The 24,829-nt window shown below is 41.2% G+C and overlaps 1 protein-coding gene across 7 annotated transcripts in view; it reads right to left on the bottom strand.

The window, feature by feature from the left end:
• Wwk (anoctamin 8 white walker) overlaps positions 1-24,829 on the bottom strand; it is a 43,578-nt gene that overhangs the window by 15,885 nt on the left and 2,864 nt on the right. For all 7 annotated transcript variants that reach the window (XM_078187732.1, XM_078187729.1, XM_078187735.1 and 4 more), the window contains exons 2-8: positions 9,470-9,555; positions 4,558-4,718; positions 3,738-4,014; positions 3,031-3,219; positions 2,403-2,588; positions 2,117-2,269; positions 618-753 (exon numbers count right to left, since the gene is read on the bottom strand). In XM_078187732.1, the coding sequence (XP_078043858.1) occupies positions 618-753; positions 2,117-2,269; positions 2,403-2,588; positions 3,031-3,219; positions 3,738-4,014; positions 4,558-4,718; positions 9,470-9,555 (1,188 nt within the window). The remainder of the gene's footprint in view (positions 1-617; positions 754-2,116; positions 2,270-2,402; positions 2,589-3,030; positions 3,220-3,737; positions 4,015-4,557; positions 4,719-9,469; positions 9,556-24,829) is intronic.

Raw genomic sequence — 24,829 nt, 5'->3', positions numbered from 1 at the left:
AAGAATATTGATGTGTACGATCGGCAGGAACCGTTCGATCGTTTGTATCGATTGATCGGATACGTGTGTATAGTTCGGATAGTTACTGTCTAGAAGAAGCTAAGCTGTGAAAGAGATTCGGAAAGAGTATATTTGTATATAAAGAATATATATATAAATATATAAATTATACAGGCTTCCCAAAAAGTCAGTCTCGATCGGGAAAATGAGGATTCCCGGGGTGATTCAAAGTAACTTCGCTCGAATGCAATCCGCGGCTTTTCATTGGTCAGCGGTTTTACGCTAATAAGTGGTAAACGAAGCGACGGATTGAATTTTCACAAAGGAAAAAGTTACTTCAAATGACCTCAGGAATCCTCCTTTTCTCGATCGCGAGTGGCTTTTGGGACTCCCTCCATATATGCTAGGCTTTTGGAAAACTATACGTGCAGAGTGTCTCGGTGATTGTAGAGCGAAGTCGATGCGAGGGAGAAAGAATGTATGTCGATCTTATTCGCGGGTCGCGCGGGGGTCGAATCGGTGTCGCGGGAGTGATAAAGACTATGGGGAGAAGACCGACGATACGGTGTTCGTTCCGTTCGTTCGTTTCTTTTTTCTACTGGTTCTCCTGTACGTACCCATGTCGTTCAGCCAAACGGCGACCTTAAAGTAAGCCTCGTCCATTAACGCTATCACCACGGCGAGCAGAACTTTTGGCACGTAGCTCAACCAGAACCCGTATCCCCCCGCCTCCAGACGAGCGTCCCACCAATCCTGAAAGTATGCCGACAATGTTAATTAGCCGGGCCGCCTCTCGCTAGAACCGCGCAGCTCGGGTTCCTCCAGGATTGGTCTCGAGTTGCTTCATTCTCGCGGCTGTTCGGCTCTATCGATCGAACGATTGTTCTATTCTTTCGGTCTTTCTTCCTTTAACACGCTCTTACGGACAGTCGAAGTTTTAATTAGCTGCAATAAATAGACGGGTAACTCATTCTTACAGACTAACAGGGATAACCAAGTTCTCATTAGCCACTTTTTCTGCGAGTGCTCCGAATTAATAATTACACGATCCGATGTGGTTGCATAATAGTTATACCATGTAATATGGTTGTATTACAAATAAGTAATATGTTTGTTTCTTTTAAAAACTAAACGCTGCATAAAATCGAATGCATGATAATGTGACCAATAAACATGAACGTTTATAGTATTCGTGTAATTTTGCATCACAATGAAAATGAATGCTATAGCATCCTCATATTTATAACATAAATAGATTTTAACTAATTTTAAAACATTTATTTACAGCAACAGAGCGAAGAATCTACCTTCCGTTATTATTGATGGAATTCACGTTTCTACAAATCATCTACGTTCGCGAAAGGATCCGCGATCCGCTGGCATTCGTACCGGAACTCCATTGTAATCTCGTACCGTGGAACCTCGACGGCGCAAGTTTTCCAAAAGCGAAACCCGATGCATCATTTAGACGACGGTAATGATAAATCGATGCGCGCGCGGAGCCATCTGGACAATGTTCAACCGACTCCGACTGCCAGTATACCGTCGACACCTTTTTGCGCGAGATTTTCTTGGTGTCGGCTGTGCCCGACGACCCAACGCAAAAACGTGGCTTTCACATTCAAGTTGTTACCAAACTCCTACGGTTTTTCCTGGTGCCCGGGGGGGCTTTAGCCCGAAAAATTCTCGCGCCCCCCATATCTCGGGCACGTTGCCAAATGCAGAAATCAGTGCAAACATCTCTCTCGACATTCTGTTCTACTATTCGTAATTTTTGGTAATATTCGATTTTAGGAAAAATTTAATTGAATTGTACGAGAATGATGTTGAGTATATGAATCTTTAATATAGAAGTTAATGACAATAGAAATTTACTATATAGTTTAATTAGAAAGTTCTTCATAACTTTGTTATGGGACAAATATATATATATATATGTTAATATATATATATATATATATATATTTCTTTATTTTTATAATAAAATTCATTTATAAATGTATAATAATAAGTAACAGTAATTTAAATATTATATATAGACTATACAAGAATTAATTTTAGTAAAAATCTAAATCAAATAATTACAGGTGTAATTACATGGGAGTGATTCGTTTACCTGTATCTGGAAGCTCAGGATCATCACGATAAAAACGAAGAAGAGGCACGCGGCGATGACGGGAACGCTGACGAAGTACCGGAACATGTTCCTCTTCCATCTCGGATAAGTTGGTTCCAGTCTTCCCGTCACAGACGAGACCTCCAAGGTGCCCTGTATGGAAGAAAAACAAAAAAAAAACAGAAGAAGAAGAAGAAGAACAACCAGTGAGATGCTTAAGTGGCTGGGGGAAAAGAAGCGAATTTCAGGGGAACCGAGTGTCTATGATCGATTGGAAAAAGCTCACCGTGAATAAAGGCCTAGGCTCGACAAGTAGGTCGTCTCTTTGATCCAAGGTGCCCCACCTGTAGGCCAGTTCGGCGCCTCTTCTCTTCCAGGTTTCCAGATAAACGGTGGCCCAGATCACGTTGAAGACGGAGAACAGAACGTACGCTACATCCTCCACCGCTTGATTCCTACCGATGATGCCGACCTGCGTCGACAGAGTTCCAGTACCAGTTTACTCGCCACGTTTCAATAAATTCGACCAACGACTTACGTTAATACGATTCAATTAGTCACCAACAGACTGCGGATTTTTAAGCGAAATAAAAATTATCTACGTTTACGTAATCTGTAAGTAGTACAGAACGTTTGACGTTCTTTAATTCTTGTTCTCTTTGACTAACTCTAAGACACAGTTTTTCAGAGGCGTAGCCAGAGGGGTGGGACACTTGTCCCATCTAAATGTTGGTCGACAACTGACTGTTATAACGTGCGAGCACAAATTTGTACACATTATTTATGAAAAGTTAACAGAAGATTCGATATTTATAAAAAGGAAACTAAAATTCAAAGTTAACCTTTTGCTTTAGAAATAAGTCACAAGATGGTGACAACAATTGTACGAGGGTGACCGACGGTGATCTATTTACCCAATATATGGCACCCACAGCAGCCGGAACGATTAAAGCGGTGGTGTAATGTCCGAGCCACGCGAAATACATAGTAATCTTTACTCCGAAGTATTTACAAATGTCGTCCAAGGGCTGAGGACTGAGAAACGCGCGGACCCATGTCCGCTGTAGCTTCTCCAACGCAGGCAATTCGTGAAGAGGGAAGACCTGTTTTACGGTGAACAAAACGTTAATCTTTTAGTTTCATCATCGATTGTATCAATTGCAAGCTGCAACAGCTGCCTCTTCTTCTTCATCATTTTCATCTTTTCCATGGTCCGACCTTTTTCACGCGAATATTAAGAAATTCATAGAAATCCTTGTACAAATATATTTTTACTCGAAGGAATTCTTATTCCAGTGAATTTTTATATAAATTTAAATCCTCATTCGAATGAATTCTTACTCAATTAAATTCTTATTTGAATAAATTTTCATTTCAATATATTTCTTTATTCGGACACACGCATACTATAAAAATCGTGAAAAATCGTGATAAATTTTATCTTGCAATTCTAGGTTCAGCGTTCTCCGCGAGCAGAGTGAAACACGGAAAATAAAGTCAAGGTAAGGGAGAAGAAGGAGGCGAAACGCGGAAAGAACGAGGCGGAACGATGAAAGGAGTTCTCGAAACGAAATCAGTCCGGGCGCACGAAAAAGATCGAACGTCGCCGTGACCTCGTTACCTGAGAAATGATCCCAGAAGAAATGCACTTTGGAATAATTGCTTGTCCTTCTACCATCTTAAGACCCGGCAGACTGTGGAGGTCCTGCGAGCCCGCTCTGAGCGTGTGCAGCAAGTGCAGGACCAGGGACTGCCTTTCCTGAGTAGTGAAGAATTGAGCTTCGTCGTCGCTACCCTCGAAGCAACTTGCCTCGGAGCCCACGAACTCTTTCAGACCACCGCCGAACTCCTGGCGCAGTGTCTTTGGCAAATGCACCTCCTCGGCGGCTTTCAACAATCTGTCGAACACGTCAACTTCACGCGACAAGCCTATTTTCTAACTTCCAGCTGCGGCCTTACACCGACACAGCAACCCCTTTGATTTTAACCGCTTAGCTGCTTCGATATATTTAGGAGATAAATTTTGTTATGCGTTTTACCAATTATACTGAGTGTATGAAATTTACGAATATGTCACTGTAAGCATTTTGACATAAATCGTAGGAGAAGTATATTTATTATAAGATATAAAATTGCCATTTCCTTACGCAGGTAAGAGGTTAAGCGATTTCACACCGACGAAACAACCTCATTATCTTTTTAACTTTTTTCTATGTTTGATACAAAAATGTTCACTACGTCTTTTTACAGGTTTCGTATCGATCTCAGTAAAAAAACCAGTGCAAATAAACGCGGTAAAATCAATGTCGAGGACGATCTTCATCTTACTCGCTATTCTCGCTGTCGTCTATTACGCGACCGTTGTCTCGGTTACGAGCAGCTTATCGAAGAATCACGTCGGTCGGCGTGGGCGTGGCGGAAACAGCGCACGATATACTTACACGCTAAAAGGGGCTGTTAAGTAAAATCCGTAACTATCTGACGAGGCGTGGTGTCGAACGTGAACAACTAGGCCCGGGGTCCCAGCCCGTAGACGGCCTAGAAGCCACATCAAAGTCTCGTCGCTCGCTCCACTCGGGAACATCACTATGACGTCGCATTCCTGTAACAAATGATAATCAGCGTTCGACGCGTTTGCCTCTGCCGAAATGATCCTTGAATAATTTTAGCACAGCGCAAGTAGGCTACGAATTTTTATAACATGTTACATATACAATACATACTGCTCACAAAATTCTAGACGAGTGGATATAAAATCGACCAACTTTGATCGACGATAACTCTGCGAATAACTCGTACGATGATGGTCTTTATTTTAAATTGAAGCTTGAAATCTCTACTTTAACATAGTCTTTCTGGATTTTAAATTTGTTGCGCCCTCGTCACTGCGATCTTTAAAATGCGAAGCCACGTCCGCCGTTTTGAAAATTGCCAAGTTTGACGAAATTCACGGACTCGGTAAAATTTTTTTCAAGGACACCGCTTAAAGTAGAATAAAGTATAATCCTTCCCCTTCAATTTAAAAGAAAGGGGATGTTGCCGCGATTTTTTCTCGCAGAGTTACAGGGCTTCAAAGCAATCCTTGCAAAGCAACCCTAGCATCGCTTTCTCTATTATATTTATTTTCATTTATTATCTATAATATTATTATTTCTACAATAACTATTGTTCAACATTCTTATCCAGGTGTCTGCGCGGAGGAGCAAATTGTTGAACGAAGCGTTATCCTAGAGATGCCGGCCGACAGAACGAAGTTATTTCTCCGCGTGACCGTAGATCGAACACGCCGGAACCGGCAGATTCTGGCACAACGCGGCGACGTCGTTTGGCCTGGCCCTATTCCAAACGGTGGCAGCCTGCTTGGTATTGCCAATCCATGTGCAACGATATCCTGACGGCGTGCCTGACCTAATAGCGCCCCCTCGAAATTCGCTTCGAGGGTTCTGCGACCGTTCCTCGATCAGGATTATAGAAAATATCTGCCCCGCTTAATCCCGCGGAGCCGATGACGTAGCAGCAATATCATTAAGCTCGCGCCGGGATTATGTTAAACCTGTTCCGTAGCGTCTTCACCCGTTTTTTTAGCATTTTATTCGTCTTCTAGTAGCTAGATTCACCGGTGAACCAACGTGGATCAACTCCTCGATAATTGTAGTTCGCATTTTTATTGTTCTTTATTTCAAACTAGATCGTTGTTAAAAGTTATAACCAGATTGCGGATTTTATTTTATTTGTACGTATTTTTTACATAAATATACCGTAAGCGCATAAACTTTCGCAATCTAGTTATAATTAAGTGTCTCACTATAATATTATATATTATATTATAATTTGACTGCTGTTCAGTTATAATTAGACACTTAGTTATAACTAGATTGCAGAGATTTGTATGAATTTTCACGTATGATCGAAGCGAGAGCGAGCCGCAATATTTTACCGCAAAATTCTCAATCGAGAATCGACGCGTTTTGTCGGAAAGAATTAGTTTAACCGCGGCGAATCACAATCCTCCGTCTTCGTCGGCGAATCGCGCGCATGAATGATCACCGTCGTCGAATCGATTTCGCATAGACCCGGAGAGTCTCGAGGAATTTAGAAATTGAGTTTCGGCATGCAAACGAGGGGGAAAAAACGATGATAAAATGTTTCATAACAGTGGCGACTCGCGCGTGTGGGTGGAATGGAAATTGTCTTCGCCGGGATACTTCCAGGGGATGAGGGCAATATCGAAAGGTCAGCTCGTTATGAAATTATTCGTCGCAGTAATGTCGCGGAATTAAAGCAGCCATCGACTGACGATGCGAGCATTGATAAAAAGGTAGAAGACAAATGGAAAATAGTTGGTTGCTCGCGAAAGCAACGCCGAACGACACACGGTGTGCGCGGACCACCTGTTGCACCCTCTGTTTCAGTTTTGCATTTAACGTCGAGAGCAACAACTTCGGGAAAGACTAGAGTCCGCACGGGTCGTTCAACGTTATCGGCTGCTGTGCGACGTATTTCGAAAATAAACGACGGTTAGGGGAAGTCGTTTGCTCGCGACGCGATCACTGATTTATTGCTGCGAGCGTCTCGGCCGAGCGACGTGGACTAAATTAATTGCGAAACACGGCGAGAAAGAGAGAAAAATGAAAATAATTATAATTTATAAATTTCTAGTAACAACCTGTTGCATCTATAAGTGTGACTACAGTTCTGTTCTTTTTTACACTAAGTAAAATTACGATTAGTTTTGTCGCACATATTTAAACATTTGGTTAAGAAAAGCAACGGGTTAAGAAAACTCTCAAGCAATTCTCTGCGAAAGAGAAAGGTATTCCCTTGCTCAATGAAACAAATTAGCGAACAAGTTCCAAGCGAGGCGCGTCTTCGAAGAAATGATGGCAAAGTTATGAACCGCGAACGTCACTGAACTGTGATTGTGCGATAGGACTGACACACGATTGTGTTAGCGTGGGAGATGCATGATTAATGCTAACCCGGTCGGGATACGATGATGATGTCGATCCACAGAACACGCCCCAGAACACCGGAATAATACACCAGCCAATTAATTAATCCGAAGCATCGATCTATCCATAATTAGTCCTGCCGAGCATCGGATCGGCTCGCGCGGCGATAATGGGGAAATGTGATTGCGAGCTGCTTTTATTTATAGGTGCTTGTTTAACGGAGCCGTGTCGCCGCCCCGCGTTCATACAAACGCCATTCAGGATTTTTCGGCGATTCAGTGGATTCATTTAACACGCGTCGTTGGAAACGAAATCAACCAGAAAGTGGCGCTTGATCTGTTGCATTTTTATAGAATTTAATATGATCGTCTTCGTTTGTTACTAATCGGCTTTGCTATTATTTTATGCGTTTATGTCGACTGCAGATTTTTAAAATGCTTGAAATAATGTTGAATTAACCCCTTACAGTATCTTTATCTTTGCAGTAACAATAATTAAATGATTTTTGTTAGCGATAATTTCTTAGGGGAGAAGTAAAATTGATATATATGTTATAATATTGTATTATAATAATATTATTATTATTATTATAGGAACTGTAAAAGAAAAAATCAGAAACCAGTCATTTGGACTTTAATTCAATTATACAATTCAAATACAACGCAATTTAATTACAATGTTATTGAAATACAATACAATTTAATTGTATTGCAATTCAATGATGTAATTGAAATAAAACGCAATTTCATGACAGTATAACAGAAATGCGAATTATTATACAATACAATTTAATTGCAATTCAATTTAATTACAATACAATTGAATTACAATCCCATCGAACGGTAACTCAATTACATAATTCGCCGGATCGGTCATCCTCGAAAACGTCGTTCGATTTAATCGACGTTCCGAGAAACGGACACTTCCGGCCGCGCCCCGCGTAAAATCCGTTCGTGGCGGGCGATTCGATATCGGCGCTTTCGGTAAACAAACCACTTAGTTCCGATTATTACCAGGGTCGCGGTCAGAAGAACAAATAACGAGAATTCGATTGCGCGACGTCCGCGTAACAATGGGGGTCGACCGGTCGGTCGGTCGGCGTCGTATCGATTACGTACGGTTGCCTAGAAATACCGACGACAGACGAACTATTCAAATGCATAGAAGGGCCGGGGGTGGGGGTGGGGGAGAGAGAGAGAGAGGCAGAGAAAGGGCCGAGATGAATTTCCACGGGATGGATATTTTCGAAGCACGGGCCGCGCTCGTCACGTGTAATTCATGCCGGACAATGGACGAGAAATCAGCGTTTCGCGACACCCCTTTCTACTCCCGGCAATTTTCGCGTCGCGGTCGGTCGGACACGGTTAAAAATTAATCGACCGGCTTGACGGCGAACGGTCACGCGCGACCATGCAAAACCTATTGTCAAGGAGCGAGCCCGCCGTGACTGTCCGCGAACTGTCCCTTCGATCAGTCGCGGCGCGACTGTATCTCGAGGCAGGGGGGGGGGGGGGGGGCGAGACACGCTTTCGAATCGGACGGTGACTCATTGTTTCTCCTTCGGTTCACTTTGCCGGGTTCTGGCGACGCCGTTGCGTCGTAGTCTGTGCCTATACAGGGCGACCACATTTCAATCGATGATACTCAAAAATGATGATACCCAACCCTCTCTGCAATGACACTGCGATGACATTACAAATTTTGTAATTATGGTACTGGGTACTATACTATCAATTGTAAAATTATGGTACTAGGGAAGCTAGTAAGATGAAGAATATTGGCAAACTTTAACCGACCATAATTCCGCTAACATTTGGGTTGGCAAGGAAAATTCAAAATTTTTGTTTTTAAATATAACTTTATTCAGTTAGATACCGTCCGTTCTTGTCGATGACATTTTGCCTTCGTTACGGCAGTGTCAAAATTCCACGTTCGTAAAATTTCTGATCTTTGCTATTTAAAAAACTGAATTAAATGTGATCTGACATCGTCAACGTTATTAAAAATTTTACCATTTAAGGAGTTCTGCATGGAACGAAGCAAACGGTAGTCTGAAGGCGCAAGATCAGGGCTATATGGTGGACGTGATAAAACATCCCAACCCAGTTCCTTTTACCCAGTTGTAAAATTTTTTTCGGAGATGCCGTTCACGGTGAAATAAAGTTCGATACTTTACATTTAATTCAAAAAATAAAAAGTGAAACTTGGATGCGATTTTTTTACGCGATGATACAGTGGTTTGAAGTTAACGTTACGTATCAAGATATGGTAAAGATGTATAATAGGTGTGTAAAGTGATTTAGAGGTTAATACACAATGTTCCAAATCTTCGTAACGAGTCTCACACGATATTACAAGGCAAATGGTTAATTTGTTGATAGATGAATTGAATAGGACGCACCTGAGTTGGAACCTTTTGTATCCAAAGGCGGCGGGGGGTCATCAGGTGGCCTGTACATGGTATCTTCCGTCTGAGTAGGCGGGAGGCTGAGAACGGAAAAATAACAGATTCGTTATTTGGATAAGTATAATTATTATATATATATATATAAACATTACATTAAAATAGACTCTATTTCATACAAAATGCACTTTGTCCTATAAAATAGAAATACCATAAGTTGAAAAAATTATTTTAGAATTATTATAATTTTATAATATAATTATAACATTAATTATTTTAAATTACAGGCTTACGTCCAAATGGTTATGCACTGCTCTCGAGAGAAGCTCAATTTCGCTGAAAGGTTCTCGATTCATTTCTGTCGTTGCGCCGCGAAAGCGCTGCAGGAATTCGTATTAAAATTCATACAATTATTCCTGCCGCCTCGTCTTTGTTCTTGACGATTGCTATTTTCCTCAAAGCAAATCGTACCACTTTCTTTTCATCGCGAAGAATAATATCGGAGATGCCGGTGTATTTCCGTTCAAACGTTTCACCTTCGCTGCACAAAGCGGCGGGAAGAAGAATGCGGCGAAAGAACATCGCAAGACTTCCGATTTTTATGCATTTACGATAAATGCGTGCAGTCGAAACATGAGATCGCGAAATATACACGAAGAATTTAACCCTTTGCGTTTAAACGGAGACGCTGCGGCATCGTTAAAACTTGTCAGATTATGGTATAAAATAATTTTTACATTATTAGTGTTTTTTTTTTATTTGAAAGACGATTTTTTGGAACACTTGTTCCATTTAAAAATGTAATTGTTTTATGAGTCACCAGACACAGGAAATAATAAACTTATAATAATAATAACAGTTGTAGAAAATTTATAATAATGGTAATAATAAATCCATAACAATTTTAATAATAATAAAATTGTAGTAATGATAATAATAATAATAACACAATGATAACAATAGCAACAATCGTTCCACATTTCTTCGCAACACAAGTCTGCATAATAAAAAAACAAAGCCAACATTATCCGGTCGCAATACAATAATATGAATTCGAAATAAAATAATGGGAGTTCGTCGTCGAAGATCAAAGGCAAGTTACAGTCCGATTCTCTCCCGTCGTTTTAACGACTTTGGGCCGAGCCACGTGACCCGGGGATCATTAGGAGACACTCGACTCGGCCCTTGAACAACGATAATTCTTAGTTTAATTCCTTCCTGAATCGTGTCTTTGCACGGATTGTTATACACGTAGATACTGCATACGTAGATCCACAAAAGAGAGACGAGAGAGAATGAGAGAGAGAGAGAGAGAGAGAGAGAGAGAGAGAGAGAGAGCAGCGCGTCGTTACCGTGAAGGACGTTTCAAATTGCTCGGCTTGAAGCTAAGAAAAAAAGAGCCCCGGGTGTAGGAGTGTCTCGCTAATGAACTTCCTTTGTCTGGTAATCAATCGACTTTATATGTAGCGACGTAGTCTCTGTTCAATGATCTTTACTATAGTCTGGTTATTGTTTTCATAATTTACGCGCGAAAGAACATCGTGCTCGTCGTATTAACGCAACGGTGATAGGTATGTATTAGTACTTCCGTTCATTGGCGATTCGAAATGAATACCCAAATTTATTTATTTATTCTGTTTATGTTATTTATTTATGGTATTTGTGTTATTTATTTATGCCATTTATGCCACTTATGCTATGAGTTTATGTTATTTATGCTATCTATTTGTAAGCAGCGGACACACGACAAATATTACGCTGCTAACAACATTAATGCAAACGAAAAAACAATTATATACAAGGTCAGGGGAGATTAAAAAATTACGGAAATTACTACGAAAAGTTTCGGACATTTATGACACGAGATACGTCTGACCGAGAGGGGCGAATGAACAAAAATAAACAATATATGAACAATTATAATTAGACCGCGGATTTTATACATTTTTATTTTTCAATTACTAAAATTATTAAGGAGAAAATTATAAGAAAAAAAATGAAAAAATTTTAAGTTACTGCAATTTTTCTTTTCCTAGCAGATGCAAATCGAAACAAAGCGGTAATTGTGTGTTTGTTGAAGGAAGCCGGCTGATATAAACAAGATCCACTTATTTCTGTGTACAGCCGACTCCGCAAATTGATTTCGTTAGCGCCGTTTGGTGAAGCGGCTTCAATCATCGCCGGATAATCCACGAGCCTAATTCCGGGCTCCTTCGCGACCAGCCGTCAATTACGACGACAATTTGTTACGCCTCGAGTTACAAATTGAATTACCGGGCGCATCTCGGCGCGCGCGCGCGCCCAAGGGCTGAAAAATGTGCTCGGGGGCTGATAACGTGCCGCGGCTAACCAAGATTTGCGGCCATTTTCTGCTCGCGTCCTCTAATATATAAGGGGACGTTGTGATATTTCTATTATAAATAAATAAATATATCTATATTTATATTATAATACAGATTTAATTTTTTAATTTTAATTTTTAAATATATATGTAATAAATAAATATATATTATATCTTATAATTATATATATATATATATATATATATATATATTTAATTATTTATATAAATCAGTTTTTATATTATATGTAAATATTTAAGCAATAAAACAACAAACATCCCAAACAATCGGGGAACAAGCCCAAAAATCGTCGAAAACAGATTTTATCTCTTTTGTTCTTTTACAAATTTAAAGAGAAAGAAAGATTCGTAAAGAAAAGATTCTGGAACTAATTTATAGCAAAATGAACATCTTTACAATTTTACATAAAATTTTACAATTATATGTTCCCGAAATTTCAAGTTCGAATTATCAAATTGAAGATCTTTACAATTTCACAGAGTGAATTTTCAAGCTTGAATTATCAAATTGACGATCTTTACAATTTCATAGAGTGAATTTTCAAATTTAAATGATCAAATCGTGAAAACAGGGCGCGCCGCGTGGAACTTTGACAATGGGAACACGATGGAACGGGGGTGGTGGTGGCGGCACGCGCTTGACCTTTCGTTTCCCGAATCCTGAAAGATTCTCGAGCAAGCAACTGCTATAATAATACCGTCTTTATTGCGCATTACGGAGCGGAGAGAGATAATGGCCGGCCGAGTAATAAACCGTGAATAGAGGGCAGCAATAAAAAGGCAGCGAGATAAAGGCAACGATGTTCCGCGGCCGAGGGGGTTTGGAGTAACCGAAGGATGCTAACGAGAGAGGTGAAATAGGATCGGGCGAAGTGAAAAGTAAACACTGCCGTGAGACGGAGAGCAACGAACGTTGTTGCGAGCTACAGTCGCTGCCAAAAATATTCGGATATTGACCGCTTAGCTGCGTCAATTTATATTGAAGATAAATTTTGTTATGTCCTTTATCGATCACAATATGTATAGTTTTGTCGACGGTTGTTCTAGAATTACTTTAAACAGCGCGTTTATGACTATGTCGTCAGAAACAATTTTATATAAATCGTAGGAGAAATATTTTTATTATAAGATGTAAAATTGCCATTTCCTTGTGACTTGTATACACGTCGTACGCAGCTAGCAAGTTAAGATAGAACTTTGACTCTTACGCCGTATAATTAACCCTTTGCGGACGAGAGGCGACAGTCGGTGTTTATGTTAAGATAATTTCTATATAAATTATATAATTGTATATAGTTGCATATAATCGTATATAAATTATATAATTGTGTATAGTTGCATATAATCGTAAATAAATTATATAATTGTGTATAGTTGCATACAATCGTAAATAAATTATATAATTGTATATAATTGCATAAAATGGTATATAATTGTATATAATTGCATATAATCGTATATAAATTATATTTCTATTATATACAAATTAAAATACTTTGTATACAAGACACTCGACACACCTAAGAAAATCGTCTCGTTCTGCTACCTCGCTTGGTCGAAAAAATTGTCGTCTAAGGGTTAACTTTAGAACATTTTTCAACATAACAACCATCATGGGGTTGCGAGGCGTCTCGAAATAATATCTCATTAATAAAAATATTATTCATTATCATCAAAATATAAAATATGAAGTAGCGCTGGTTAAGAGGATGTGAGAAAAGCCTCAAAGGGTTAATGCATAGCGACAGCTCTCGAGCAAATAAAAAAAGCACGTTAATTCCAAAGCGTGTTATTCCGTTTTTTTGATCGCGGACTATAATTCGTCGCGCGAGACGGGCAGAAAAATGTAAAACCGCGCGCGAAATACATTTTTCTGCGGGAACCGACACTTAGCCACCGGAGAGACAGAGAGAGGGAGAGAGAGAGAAGGAGAGAGAGAGAGAGTCCATTAAAATCCACGCGCGCGGCCACGCTGCTCCGCGGCGCGTTTTCTTGTCGGACCCCACTCTTGTAATTACGGAAGAGCACGCGCGCGCGCGCGCGTCCGGTATCCGCGAGATCATTTGGTTCGTCCAGGGGCGAGAAAACGCGAGGAAAAACGTACCGTTTTCTATCGGCGGAAAGCGAACATATCGATCTCTCGAGTCGGCAATGTTGTGTCCCGGAAGAGTGCACACACGCGAGAGACTCGCGAGAAAGGTTTCCCCGCTCGCAGATAACGATTGCAAATATGACCTATAAGCAATCTGGGTGGCCGACCTGCGCCTTGAAAATCGACCCCCGCGCGCCGCTTTCCCAACCGCCGAGGCGACGCGAAGCCGACCGCCGCTCTACGAAAGATTCTCTCGCCCGGATATTTCAACTTATATCGCTCCTCCTCCCATTTGTTAGTATCATCTAAAAGGTGCAATTTAAAAACCATAATTTAACACTTTATCGACAAAAATTTTCGTTTCTATTTTGATTTTATTTATCTTATTAATCGCGAAAGGTATTTAGTACTTAAAAATTTTTATAATAATATCGAAGCTTGTAGTACAATTTAACACTTTTATCTCGATAATAGATGACAAATTAAGGATTACTATGGCAACCGATTTATAGGCTACCGGTCGATAAATAACTCGATTTTAATCGATTTAATAACTAAAAAGGTGTAAATAAAAATTTGTTCGACCACAAGGTCACGTGATCACCGGATCACATCAGATCTCTATCCAAAATCGAAATCTTCCACCGACCAGAAAAGTAACAATAATTTTTCCTGCTCGAAGCACAGCTTTCGACTTCTGAGTTTAAATAAATATTTCTTCCGATTTCGAAAAGCGTCGCCGCGCGAGTTCGAAAGCCCTCTCCGGTAATCTCCGATATCCATCCCCCACCCTCGCGTTTCAAATCCGTTTGATTACCTGCGAAACTTCGTAACACGCCCAGCGAAAGTTCGCTAGGAACGCGACGAAATTCGCGCGCGGCCTCTCTCTTTCCCCCTTTGTCTGGGCGAGATTAAGTGTTTGTCAGAATTTAATCAGCCCGAGAAACTGTCTCATAGCGAACTCCCGGGCGCGGCGGTGATTCGCTTTAATCCTTAAATTCAATTACCCCTGTGAAAACGGCTTAATGATATTAATAGTTTTCCGGCGGGGGTAGGGCGGCCGCTGGAGAGAGATTCGTCCGCATCATCGGGGACCGAACGGATGAACTTCTCGGCGACGGTTTCGTCAACTGCGACCGCGACGGGGACGTACCCTTAACCCCTTGGGCACGGTTGGATTTAGCGCGAATGACATTTTTCATAGCTAAATTACCGTTTTGTTAACATATATTTTTTCCTTATAGATACATACAGTATTAATCCTTTGCACTGTGCGCCATCATGGATGTTACCTACCAGCTCTTATGAACATTTATATTATTATATATATAATTATTATATATAATAATATTCTATTTATATGAATTTGTGGACATCAAGAAATAGTTGCAAATCGCTAATAAACTTTAATGTTTAGTCATATACTAGAATCACGATGTCCCCTGAGAGGAGGCAACCGAGTGCAAAGGGTTAAATTATCGACGCGTACATTACAATAAATATTAAAATAAAATATAACGAACTTTTCAACGAACGAACATCATGCTAAAAATTGCTCTAAAATCGGGAAATTGCATTTGAAAGCATTCTCCTGTAAGAGCGTCACGGCGAAGTGAATAATGGACGAGGTAATTAGCGAAGGAAACTTAGAAAAAAAAAAACAAAACAGCAACAGCGGTCGAGGAGATAAGAACGGAACGGGGCGCAGATTTAAGAAGTACTCAAAAGCAGACCGCGAATGTGGCTAGCCGCCAGAACACCCGCGGTCGCTAAAACGCCAACTTCCGCGGAGTGTGAACTCCCCGGGGTGGGGGCGCTCGGTGGTCTGACAGCACAAAGGTTTATAATCCTCGGCTAATTCCCTTTGGTCGCGGGCACGCAACGCGTCACGCAACAGTCGCGCGCTAGCACTGCAAGCGACGGTGTTTAGTGAAACGTGGCCGGATTTTAATAAGCGCCGAGACCTCTGCTACGCGACAGGGGAAAAGACGGAGCAACCCACGAGCTAGCAAACCCACACCCACGCACACACAGACATGCACACAGAAATACATCGTGGCAGAATTAAAGCTCATTTTTTACTGTTACTTGTGAATCTCGCGCTATTTAACTTCACCCGCGAGCGACGAATTTGAACTGTGCTATTTTAATTCTTTCATTACTCTTCCGAGTCGCGCAAGAGAAGGAATGACGGTCCGTGGAGTTTTATTCTAATAATTTTTATTATTTCAGTTCGACGTTTAACGCTAATATATAAATTAGCCTTTTTCACCGACCGGTAGCCTATAAATCATCGTCACGAAGGCCAATAATTTCATATCCATTATTGCGATAAATATCATAGCTTCGATATTATTATATAATTTTTTAAATATTATATATCTGTCGTGATTGATAAAATAAATAAAATCGAAGTGGAAATGAAAATCTAGCATCGAGTTGAATGATCGGTAAAGCGTTAATTGAATCTTGTTTGTACTTATGGATGTACTCATTGAAAATTAAGGTTCAATTAAAATTAGAATTATCTCCTATTTCGAGTGAAAAATTGACCTTCATTTTATATTGAGGTTTTATCTGTTAAATGAAAACAAAATTTTTACTGAGTATTGTAACGACAATGGTTGCAAAAAAATGCGATTTCTTTTTTTCGTAATACACATTACTTCGTAAATGTTTAAAATTATTTCTAAAACCAGCCCTGAACATTTTATCATTAATACCAAACTCTCATCAGTGTTTATCAAATAAAAACCGAATCACTGCTTGTCTAATTTTAAATTAAAAACAAATTCACGGCTGCGATTTTATTAAGCGCCAGGGTAAATTCAGGGGTGTCTTATAATATTTTTTTTCGCGGTGCGTGGCAACCGTTACCGTCGCGCGACAGATAACAGTCCGCGCGGCCGCAGCTTCGACGATCCGAACTTTCTTCGTTTCAAGTTTCCGCATAATTATATAGCTTTGGGACGTCGCGGCGAGGTGACGGGCTCGCACAGGTCGCCGCTGCCGAGTTGATTGGGCGAGCTCGAGTGCCGGAATTATAGGGTATGGCGAGACGCGCACACGTTGTTCCCCCGTATTCCGCTCTGCGTGGCGAACGCGACCCTTCGCCTCCTGATTATCCCGGTGACCTTTCGTTCGCGGGATTAATCGACCGGTGCGTATATCTCGTTTATTCCTGTCGCTGTGCCGACAATTATTTCGTCCGATAATCGTTTCGACGACGACCTGCGCACAGTGATCCGATTTGGAGAATTCATCGACGAGTTGATGGAACTTTTCAACCTGTTAGAGATGCGGTAATGGAATTTTTACTGAAAATGACTGAAAAGTAGTAGTAATAATAATAGTAGAAAAAATAGTAACATCCGCGAAAACAATAAATAAATATTAAATATTTAATTATGTAATTAAATATTTCTTGTATTCGTCTAATGATAAGTTTCAAGAAATTGCCATTGCTATTTTCGTTGTAAAAAGAAATCGAGTCAATGTAATTGTACTAGGTGGTTTTTAGTTTGTAAATACTGTATTACATGTTTAGATTTCATATGTGTGATGTTTTTACGGAATACTTGAGGCCGAGCGTGCCCGTCAGCGATGTGCGACACGGTCTTCTTCGAACAATTATAACCTCTAAATTGGTTTCCGTAGGGACGTGATATTTGCACGGATATATTAAACATCTCTTTACGGAAATATTAAGGACTGAAAAATCGTCGAACTGACCATTGCTACAAACATCGTCGATAGTATGGTTGCACGGAGGGTTGATCGGAGCGTTGATATGCTATAAAACGGTAATAGTATCCTATAGTATACTATAAAGGTATAATAGTATCTTATAGTATACTATAAAGCTATAATAGTATCCTACACTATACTATAAAGATATAATAGTATCCTATACTATACTATAAAGATATAATAGTATGCTATACTATACTATAAAATAAAGTGGCAATACTATACTATTTAGTATTACATACTAACCTGATTTCGGTATTTTTTTCATATGCACCAACCTAATATAATATAAATACTCTGACCTCGGTCAGCATCACCGGGTTGTACACAGAAACCAGAACAAGAACGCGTTGGGCGACGCGATCCACGAGATCGTGGCGATAAAATCGACAGGTTTGTTTGCGACTGGGTCGGTTCGGCTCGCTGATAATTAACGATAGGGAGACAGGGGAAATCAGTGGGCGCGGCGGTGGCGGGGGCGGTCGGGGGGGGGGGGTTGAGGCAGAGTTTTCAGCTTTCGTTCGGCGTATCGACGGCGCACAGTCGTTTCCGTTAGCTTAACAACGCCTCCCCCTCGTTTTGGTAGCGGACACCGAACGCGGGGATGCGGTGTAGCCTCTTACGTCACCGCGAAGTGTATTCGGAGCAGTCTCGCCGAGAAACTCTCTCTCTCTCCCTCTCGCTCTCTCTCGGTCTCAGCCCCCGGACTCTCATACCTTCGACGGATAAACGTCGATTGAGGTCTGGGCAATTCCGTGACCCGGCAATTTCGCGTCAACCCGTTGTAGCCGATTCAAATTCAAGGTCGCGGCAACCGCTCGCCCGTATTAGCCCCCGGTAATGGCTGCGGAAAATTGCGACGTCTCCCTCGTATATACATTATAATATGATATTAGCATATTGTAATTAATTACAGAATGGTATGAAATACAAATATTTATTATATTTGTATTTAACCATATATTTATTATATATTTATAAATATATAAGAGATTACAGAACCCTAACGTAATCTCCGTGACGAGTGTAAAGGGTTTACTATTATTTCGACGACTAAAGGGTTCGCTGTTATTTCGATCGTTTGCCGATTATGCAAATTCTATTATCAAATATTTCGCTATTATTATATTTAAAATGATTCGGTGACATAGTTTTTTTTTATAGGTGGACGTTGTCGCCCAGCTGGACATAACCTTTTTTGCAGCCGATAGTCGGCGACGGACACGGTTCGCTACTTTGCACGAAGGGTCGCTGTACTAAAATCGCTTTTCCCTTTGTTTACAGCTTTTTCTAACAGCCACCCCTAGCCCATCGAGCGTCCTAATGAATTTTCACGGTGAGATTCAGAAGCTGTTGTCGGTCGCTCTCGCGTCCATTTTGTTCTCTTAGAATGTTATTCGTTTCTAGTTTTCCACCTCTTGTTCTTCGAATTGTTCGAGGCGCTCCGGTTTCTCTTCGTCCCTTCCTTCAATTTTCCTGGGACGTTCTTCCATATTAGAGAAAACGTCGTGCCGCACATTGTTTAGTATTTTTCACGTTGTACCGTATTTCGCATTGTTTTATATTTCAACCTGTCGCGTATCGCAATTGCTAGAAAATTCATCCCCCCCGAATCGCCCAATGACTCTTATTAACCCTTTACACTACCACTCATTCCACGCTGCGTTGATTAGCACTTATTTTGTCCTTAATACTGCCCTTAATAGGACCAGATAATTTTTCCTTCTTTATTTATTTTTTCCGTCTTTATTTATTTTCGTTTCTAGACTTTGATAACAGAAAAATTCAATTTGATTTCGATTTAGAAGAAATGAATAATATTCATATTTCACAGATGTTATTATAGTGCAACGGGTTAAATTGCATATCTTTAAGTGAAATAAATGTTATATTATTATTATATGAAAATATCTATCTTTATATAAAACATATCTATTTTAATATCTACTTTTATATCTATTTTTATATCTATTTTAATATCTATTTTAATATCTATTTTAATATCTATTTTAATATCTATTTTTATATCTATTTTAATATCTATTTTAATATCTATTTTTATATCTATTTTAATATCTATTTTTATATATGCACGTCGTTTTATGCACGTCTGGTTTATCCGTCGTTTTAAAGTGAATTACGAAAGAGGTCATCCCGGTACGTTGAACGTTAGTTTAACGTACAATGTCGGCTAGTACGATCGATAAAAAAAAAAGGAGATCGATAAGCCCGAGCGAGGCTCCTGTCGAACAGTTCTCGACGATTCGCGCGACCATCCGAGAGAAAGGGAAGCGTCGGATTTCGCAACCGCCGCTCTAAATCCTTTCGAATCCTATTTCTCTTGTAATCCTCGAGAGCGCCGGAATCTTCCTTTCGCACGACGGAGCACAGTCTGCCGCGACAGACACCGTATTATCATAATCGTAAACGCCACCCCCTGGTATACGTACAACAACGACGGCATGGAAAATCGATTTTTTAAATAGTAAATAGGCTATAAATATTTTTATAATACAGTGTAATACAGAATTCACCGATTTTATCTTTTAAGTAGTAATACAGTTACATAGAGTAGCGCTTTGACTATATTTAACCCTTTGCACTCGAAGTCATCTTAATTCTAAATCAAAGAAGGTTTATTCCGACTTGTACAGTATTTATATTTTATGTGATTCGTAATGAATAATAATATAAATTAATCTACAACAAATATAATAATGTATGAATTTTTCGTATTTTTATTTTGTATATTTTACATTTGCCGCTGCTTAGTCCATTAAATTCCTGTGCTACGACTGGGATTTTCATAAATTAAATATATAAAATCTTGGATAAGAAGAACGTCACCCATATTTCGGTGACGGGGCCCCCTCTACAGAAGCATGCATGTCACTGAGATATGGGTGACGCGGCGACGAACGTGTTAAGGGTTGATCCGGCGCGCCACGAAATACAGCTCGCGAGAGATCCGCTTCCATCGAAAAAGTAACCGGAGGGCAGGGAACGCCGTTACGATACTCGCGCGCCCTGGGCACTTTTCTAATGACTCCCGCGTCCATCTGCCACCCCTTGATCCACCTTATTCATCAACCGCTCGCGGCCGTCTCTCACCGCCCCAGGCAATTTCGTTCGCGCCCCGCGCGGTCCCCTACTCGGAAATTCAACCTTGCGCTTCATCCTCTCCCCGTCCGCCGTTTCCCACCCGCAGTTCACCGTGCTCTCTCTCTCCTTCCTCCCTTCTTTGTTAACACTGCCCAATTACGCCTCTATTTTTACGTATTCCCTTTGTTTTCGCCTCGTACTGTATTTAATGCTTCCTTGCAACAATCAAATTAAAAGCTGAGGGGTTGCTTCGCGGACGCGTTTCCTCGTCTTCACTGTACAGGGTGTGAAAAATAGAAAGAAGAAGGGAAAGTAAATGTCACGACTATGCTAGATCGATTCACTCACACCCTCGATTTAGACGGGAACAATGGGAGCGGGGCGCCGTAAAATCGACCTCGACGAGGGTCGAGTCAAGGTCGAAAGTTTCAACATTTTTCTCTCGCGTGTGTCGCTTTTTCGCTGGAATATATACGTCCTTTTTATTATTTTTAACGGATAAGCAGTTTTACTTTTCATTCGGAGTAGATCATTTCCAGGACTTTGACAAACTATACCAAACAGATTTGGTGTGTATTTTGAAAGATCTAGGTCGATTCAGCCGAAAATCAAAGTTCAAATGAAAGTCTAAATAAACTTCTAAATCTTGTCATCGAAAGAAGCTTTGTATTAACATTAAATATTTAATGTGTATAGCATCGATGCAGTTCAGAGTTCAAAGAATTAAATATTATAATCTCGACGTAATAAAATTCAGTCTTTTCAGACTTCTCGAAACAGACGCGCTGGTTGGTTATTGTTAAAATCATGGAAAACCGATCAGCGAGTATTAGAAATGCGTGAAGAGGGGTAACAGTTTACATTTAACTGGTAACGGAAAACATTTTTTGGAAAGGCCAGAGTTGGATTAGATTTCGAGGAAAACAGACCTCTTGGAGTTGGATTAGATTTCGAGGACCTCGAACCTTCTAGAGTTGGATTAGATTTCGAGGATCTCTTACAATTGGATCAGACCTCCAAAGGAAAGGTGTACATAGTACGAGGCTAAATATATAAGATTTTTTTTACCCCTAAATTCCGGTCCTACTTTTAATACAGATATAACTTATGATACATAACTTATGATACAGATATAACTAACATATATAACTTCACAATTCGTGGCTATTATCGACGACGCCGCGACGCCCCAACATGCATCCCTGCCGAAAATTTCGCCGAATTATTGCGCGCCTCGAGGTCCGCCGTTAGTCAAGGGGGTACAATTAGCAAAATCAACGACCGGTGAACTTTCTCCGACCCGATTCGCGCGAGTATTCTCGGTCGGAAGCCGGATAATCGATCGCGCGTCCATCCTGGAGCAGTTTCCGTGTCAGGTATTTCGATCCTCGTTCCGATCCTCTGATCGAAATTACGAGCCGGTTATTGGTCCCCGTAGCCGGGAGGGTGACCGCGCGGCGAAAGGTCAAGTCGGAAACGATTATGTCACGGAACGCAGAGAGAGAGATAGAGAGAGAGAGAGAGAGAGAGAGGGAGCACCGTGCTCGAACCGGAAACCCTTCAATCCGCAGGACTAACAGCCCGTTAGAAATGATAAACGGCCGATCCTCGACGCCTCTGTCCCGATAACGGAACAATTTACCCTGAAACGCGATACCCGTGAGCGACAACGCGTTCCCCAGCGTGGCACGCGATCTCCGCTGCGCGACCCCTCTCCCGCCACGGATCCACACCCCTGCGACGCGTCAACCCTTTGGGACTTCAACGCGCCGAAAATCACGATCTCCCAATGGAGAACTTGATTCGATGTTCCAGGCCGGAGAATGTTGCAAAAATTTCATTGGTAATTGTGCGCATTCTCTACTCGGCGTTATATCTTTTTCAACCCTTATTTGATACGCGGGAAGGGTGGAGAAAGAGATCGATTTTTGAAATATTGAGTAAAGATGTAAGAAAATATTTCTTACAAATATTGTAAGAAAATTGCACCAATTAATTATTTAGTTTCGTTTTTATCACAGCTTGAAAATGACACGGCAAGGCGCGCGTTTCAGACATATTTTATTACATTATTTCCAAAAAAGCAAGCACCGCAAGCACGATTTTTATGTTATAAACAGTATATTAAAATGAAGCCTTGAAAGAAAGGCAGTGTCAAAATGGATTCGTCCAATTGGATAAACCTATATTTTTAAGCAAAAGAATTGAATATTTCCTTCTAATTTGAAATCTGCAATTAGTTGCCAACCCCAACAGTAAATGCACGATAATAAAATAATATTTTCCTACGTATTTTGACGAGTATCCGCAAGCGTTTACATCGTTCAGATAACGCTGGAAAGAAATGACAGCCGAGCGGAACGAACGACACACAGCCGAGTCGCGTCGATAATTATTAAATCGTTAACGATCGTGTTAAACCGTTCATAAGTCATCGAATCTCCGAGCGAGCGCGGCCACGCAATTTCGCGCGCGTCGGCAAACAAGAAGATCCTTAATTGAAAAATCCCGAGTGTGTTTGTCGTGCACGTGGGCATTTAATTAAATTCTTCGACGCCGTAATTGTCGCATTTGTTTAACCGGCGCGCACCGGCCCGGAATGCGCTTCTAAAATCTACATACGCGGCTCCGAAACGCGGCCCCCCAGCGGGTCGTTACCGTCCCTCGACGCTCTCGGCGCCCTAGACTCCGGGGCCGGGGGGGCCACCTTTCTCCGCTCGACGGAGGCCTGCCGGCAGCCACAGTCCGCCCTCGAGCATGCTCACCCTCCCCACCACCCCAAAATCCAAACACACGCCCCCATGGCGGCCACTTAGCCATTCGAAGGCAAACATTCCTCGAATCCTTATTTCGGCGAGCGTCGCGATCTGAACCCCCCTCCCCCCCCCCCCCCCCCCCCCCCCCCAAGCCCCGGGGTTCGGAAAATACTCGAGCGACCGCATCCTCGAGGAACTCTCGAGCTGTTCCCAAAATGGCTGCCCCAATGGACGCGGGCCAAACGCTTCTTCGCCCCGCGAACCGAGTTTCATGCCGCGTCCCGTTTGTCCGAATTATTAGTCTGGCCGTGGTACCCAATAATTTTCCAAGTTCTTCCCGTTACCGGGCACACGGTGCTACTTTATTTCTCGTTTAATAGACGTGTTTGTCATCTTTCGAAGACTCGGCTCTCCGCCGCTCGAAATGGCGCCGTTAGGGCGAAATAAATTGTGGACCTTCGCGAGATAGGATAAAAAAAATTGGTGGAAAGAATAGTAATGGACCGGGACTTTTATGAGAAAAATGATAACGTGAGACACGACTTTATTTATACGCATTTTCTATTTCACCTAAGCGATGCATAGTTTGCTCGCAACCTTTCTAGACACCCGGTATATATCGTACCATCCTCGTACAAATATATACATATATATTCCTACATTTATATATTTTCAATATATATTGTTTGAATATAATATTATTGCAACTTGACAAATATTATCCTTTCAGGATTAAATATTATCCTTTCAGGATCCTAATTCCCCGTTCGCTGATAATTTAATTTATTTTTATAATCTTACTATAATCTCACTATCTATAATTACTGTTCTTACACTTTACATTATACACTTCATCCTAGATAATAAATTTTATAATCTTAGCTTATTAAAAAATAATAATGTTGAAATTTTCTGAACCATTACACCCCCATGATTATACTTGTAATTAAAGCATTTTCGGAGACAAGTTTAATCGAACATTTTTCATCCGTTTCTCGTCTGTAAGTATCGTTATTTTTGGACACACGGATATACGCTATTCCGAGTTCGTGGCACGGTCGCGAGCGAAAAGACGGGGCCGGCGCGTGCAGGTGAAACGGAGATAAGCCGCAATCGAAGCTGGGGACGAGGGCGCGAAGGGTAGGTCGGTCGCGCGGACGATTTTCGGTGGGCCGATCGATCCTCGGCCGAAAATAGGCGGCCGCGACCCCCCCCCCCTCCGCCCCCCCGCCCCCCGCTCCCACTGCCGCTTATCTCCGTTTCACCTGCACGCGCCGGCCCCGTCTTTTCGCTCG

Source organism: Augochlora pura, chromosome 7, assembly GCF_028453695.1.
Source record: "Augochlora pura isolate Apur16 chromosome 7, APUR_v2.2.1, whole genome shotgun sequence".
Lineage (NCBI taxonomy): Eukaryota > Metazoa > Arthropoda > Insecta > Hymenoptera > Halictidae > Augochlora > Augochlora pura.
This window is presented reverse-complemented; position numbering and strand designations above follow the sequence as displayed.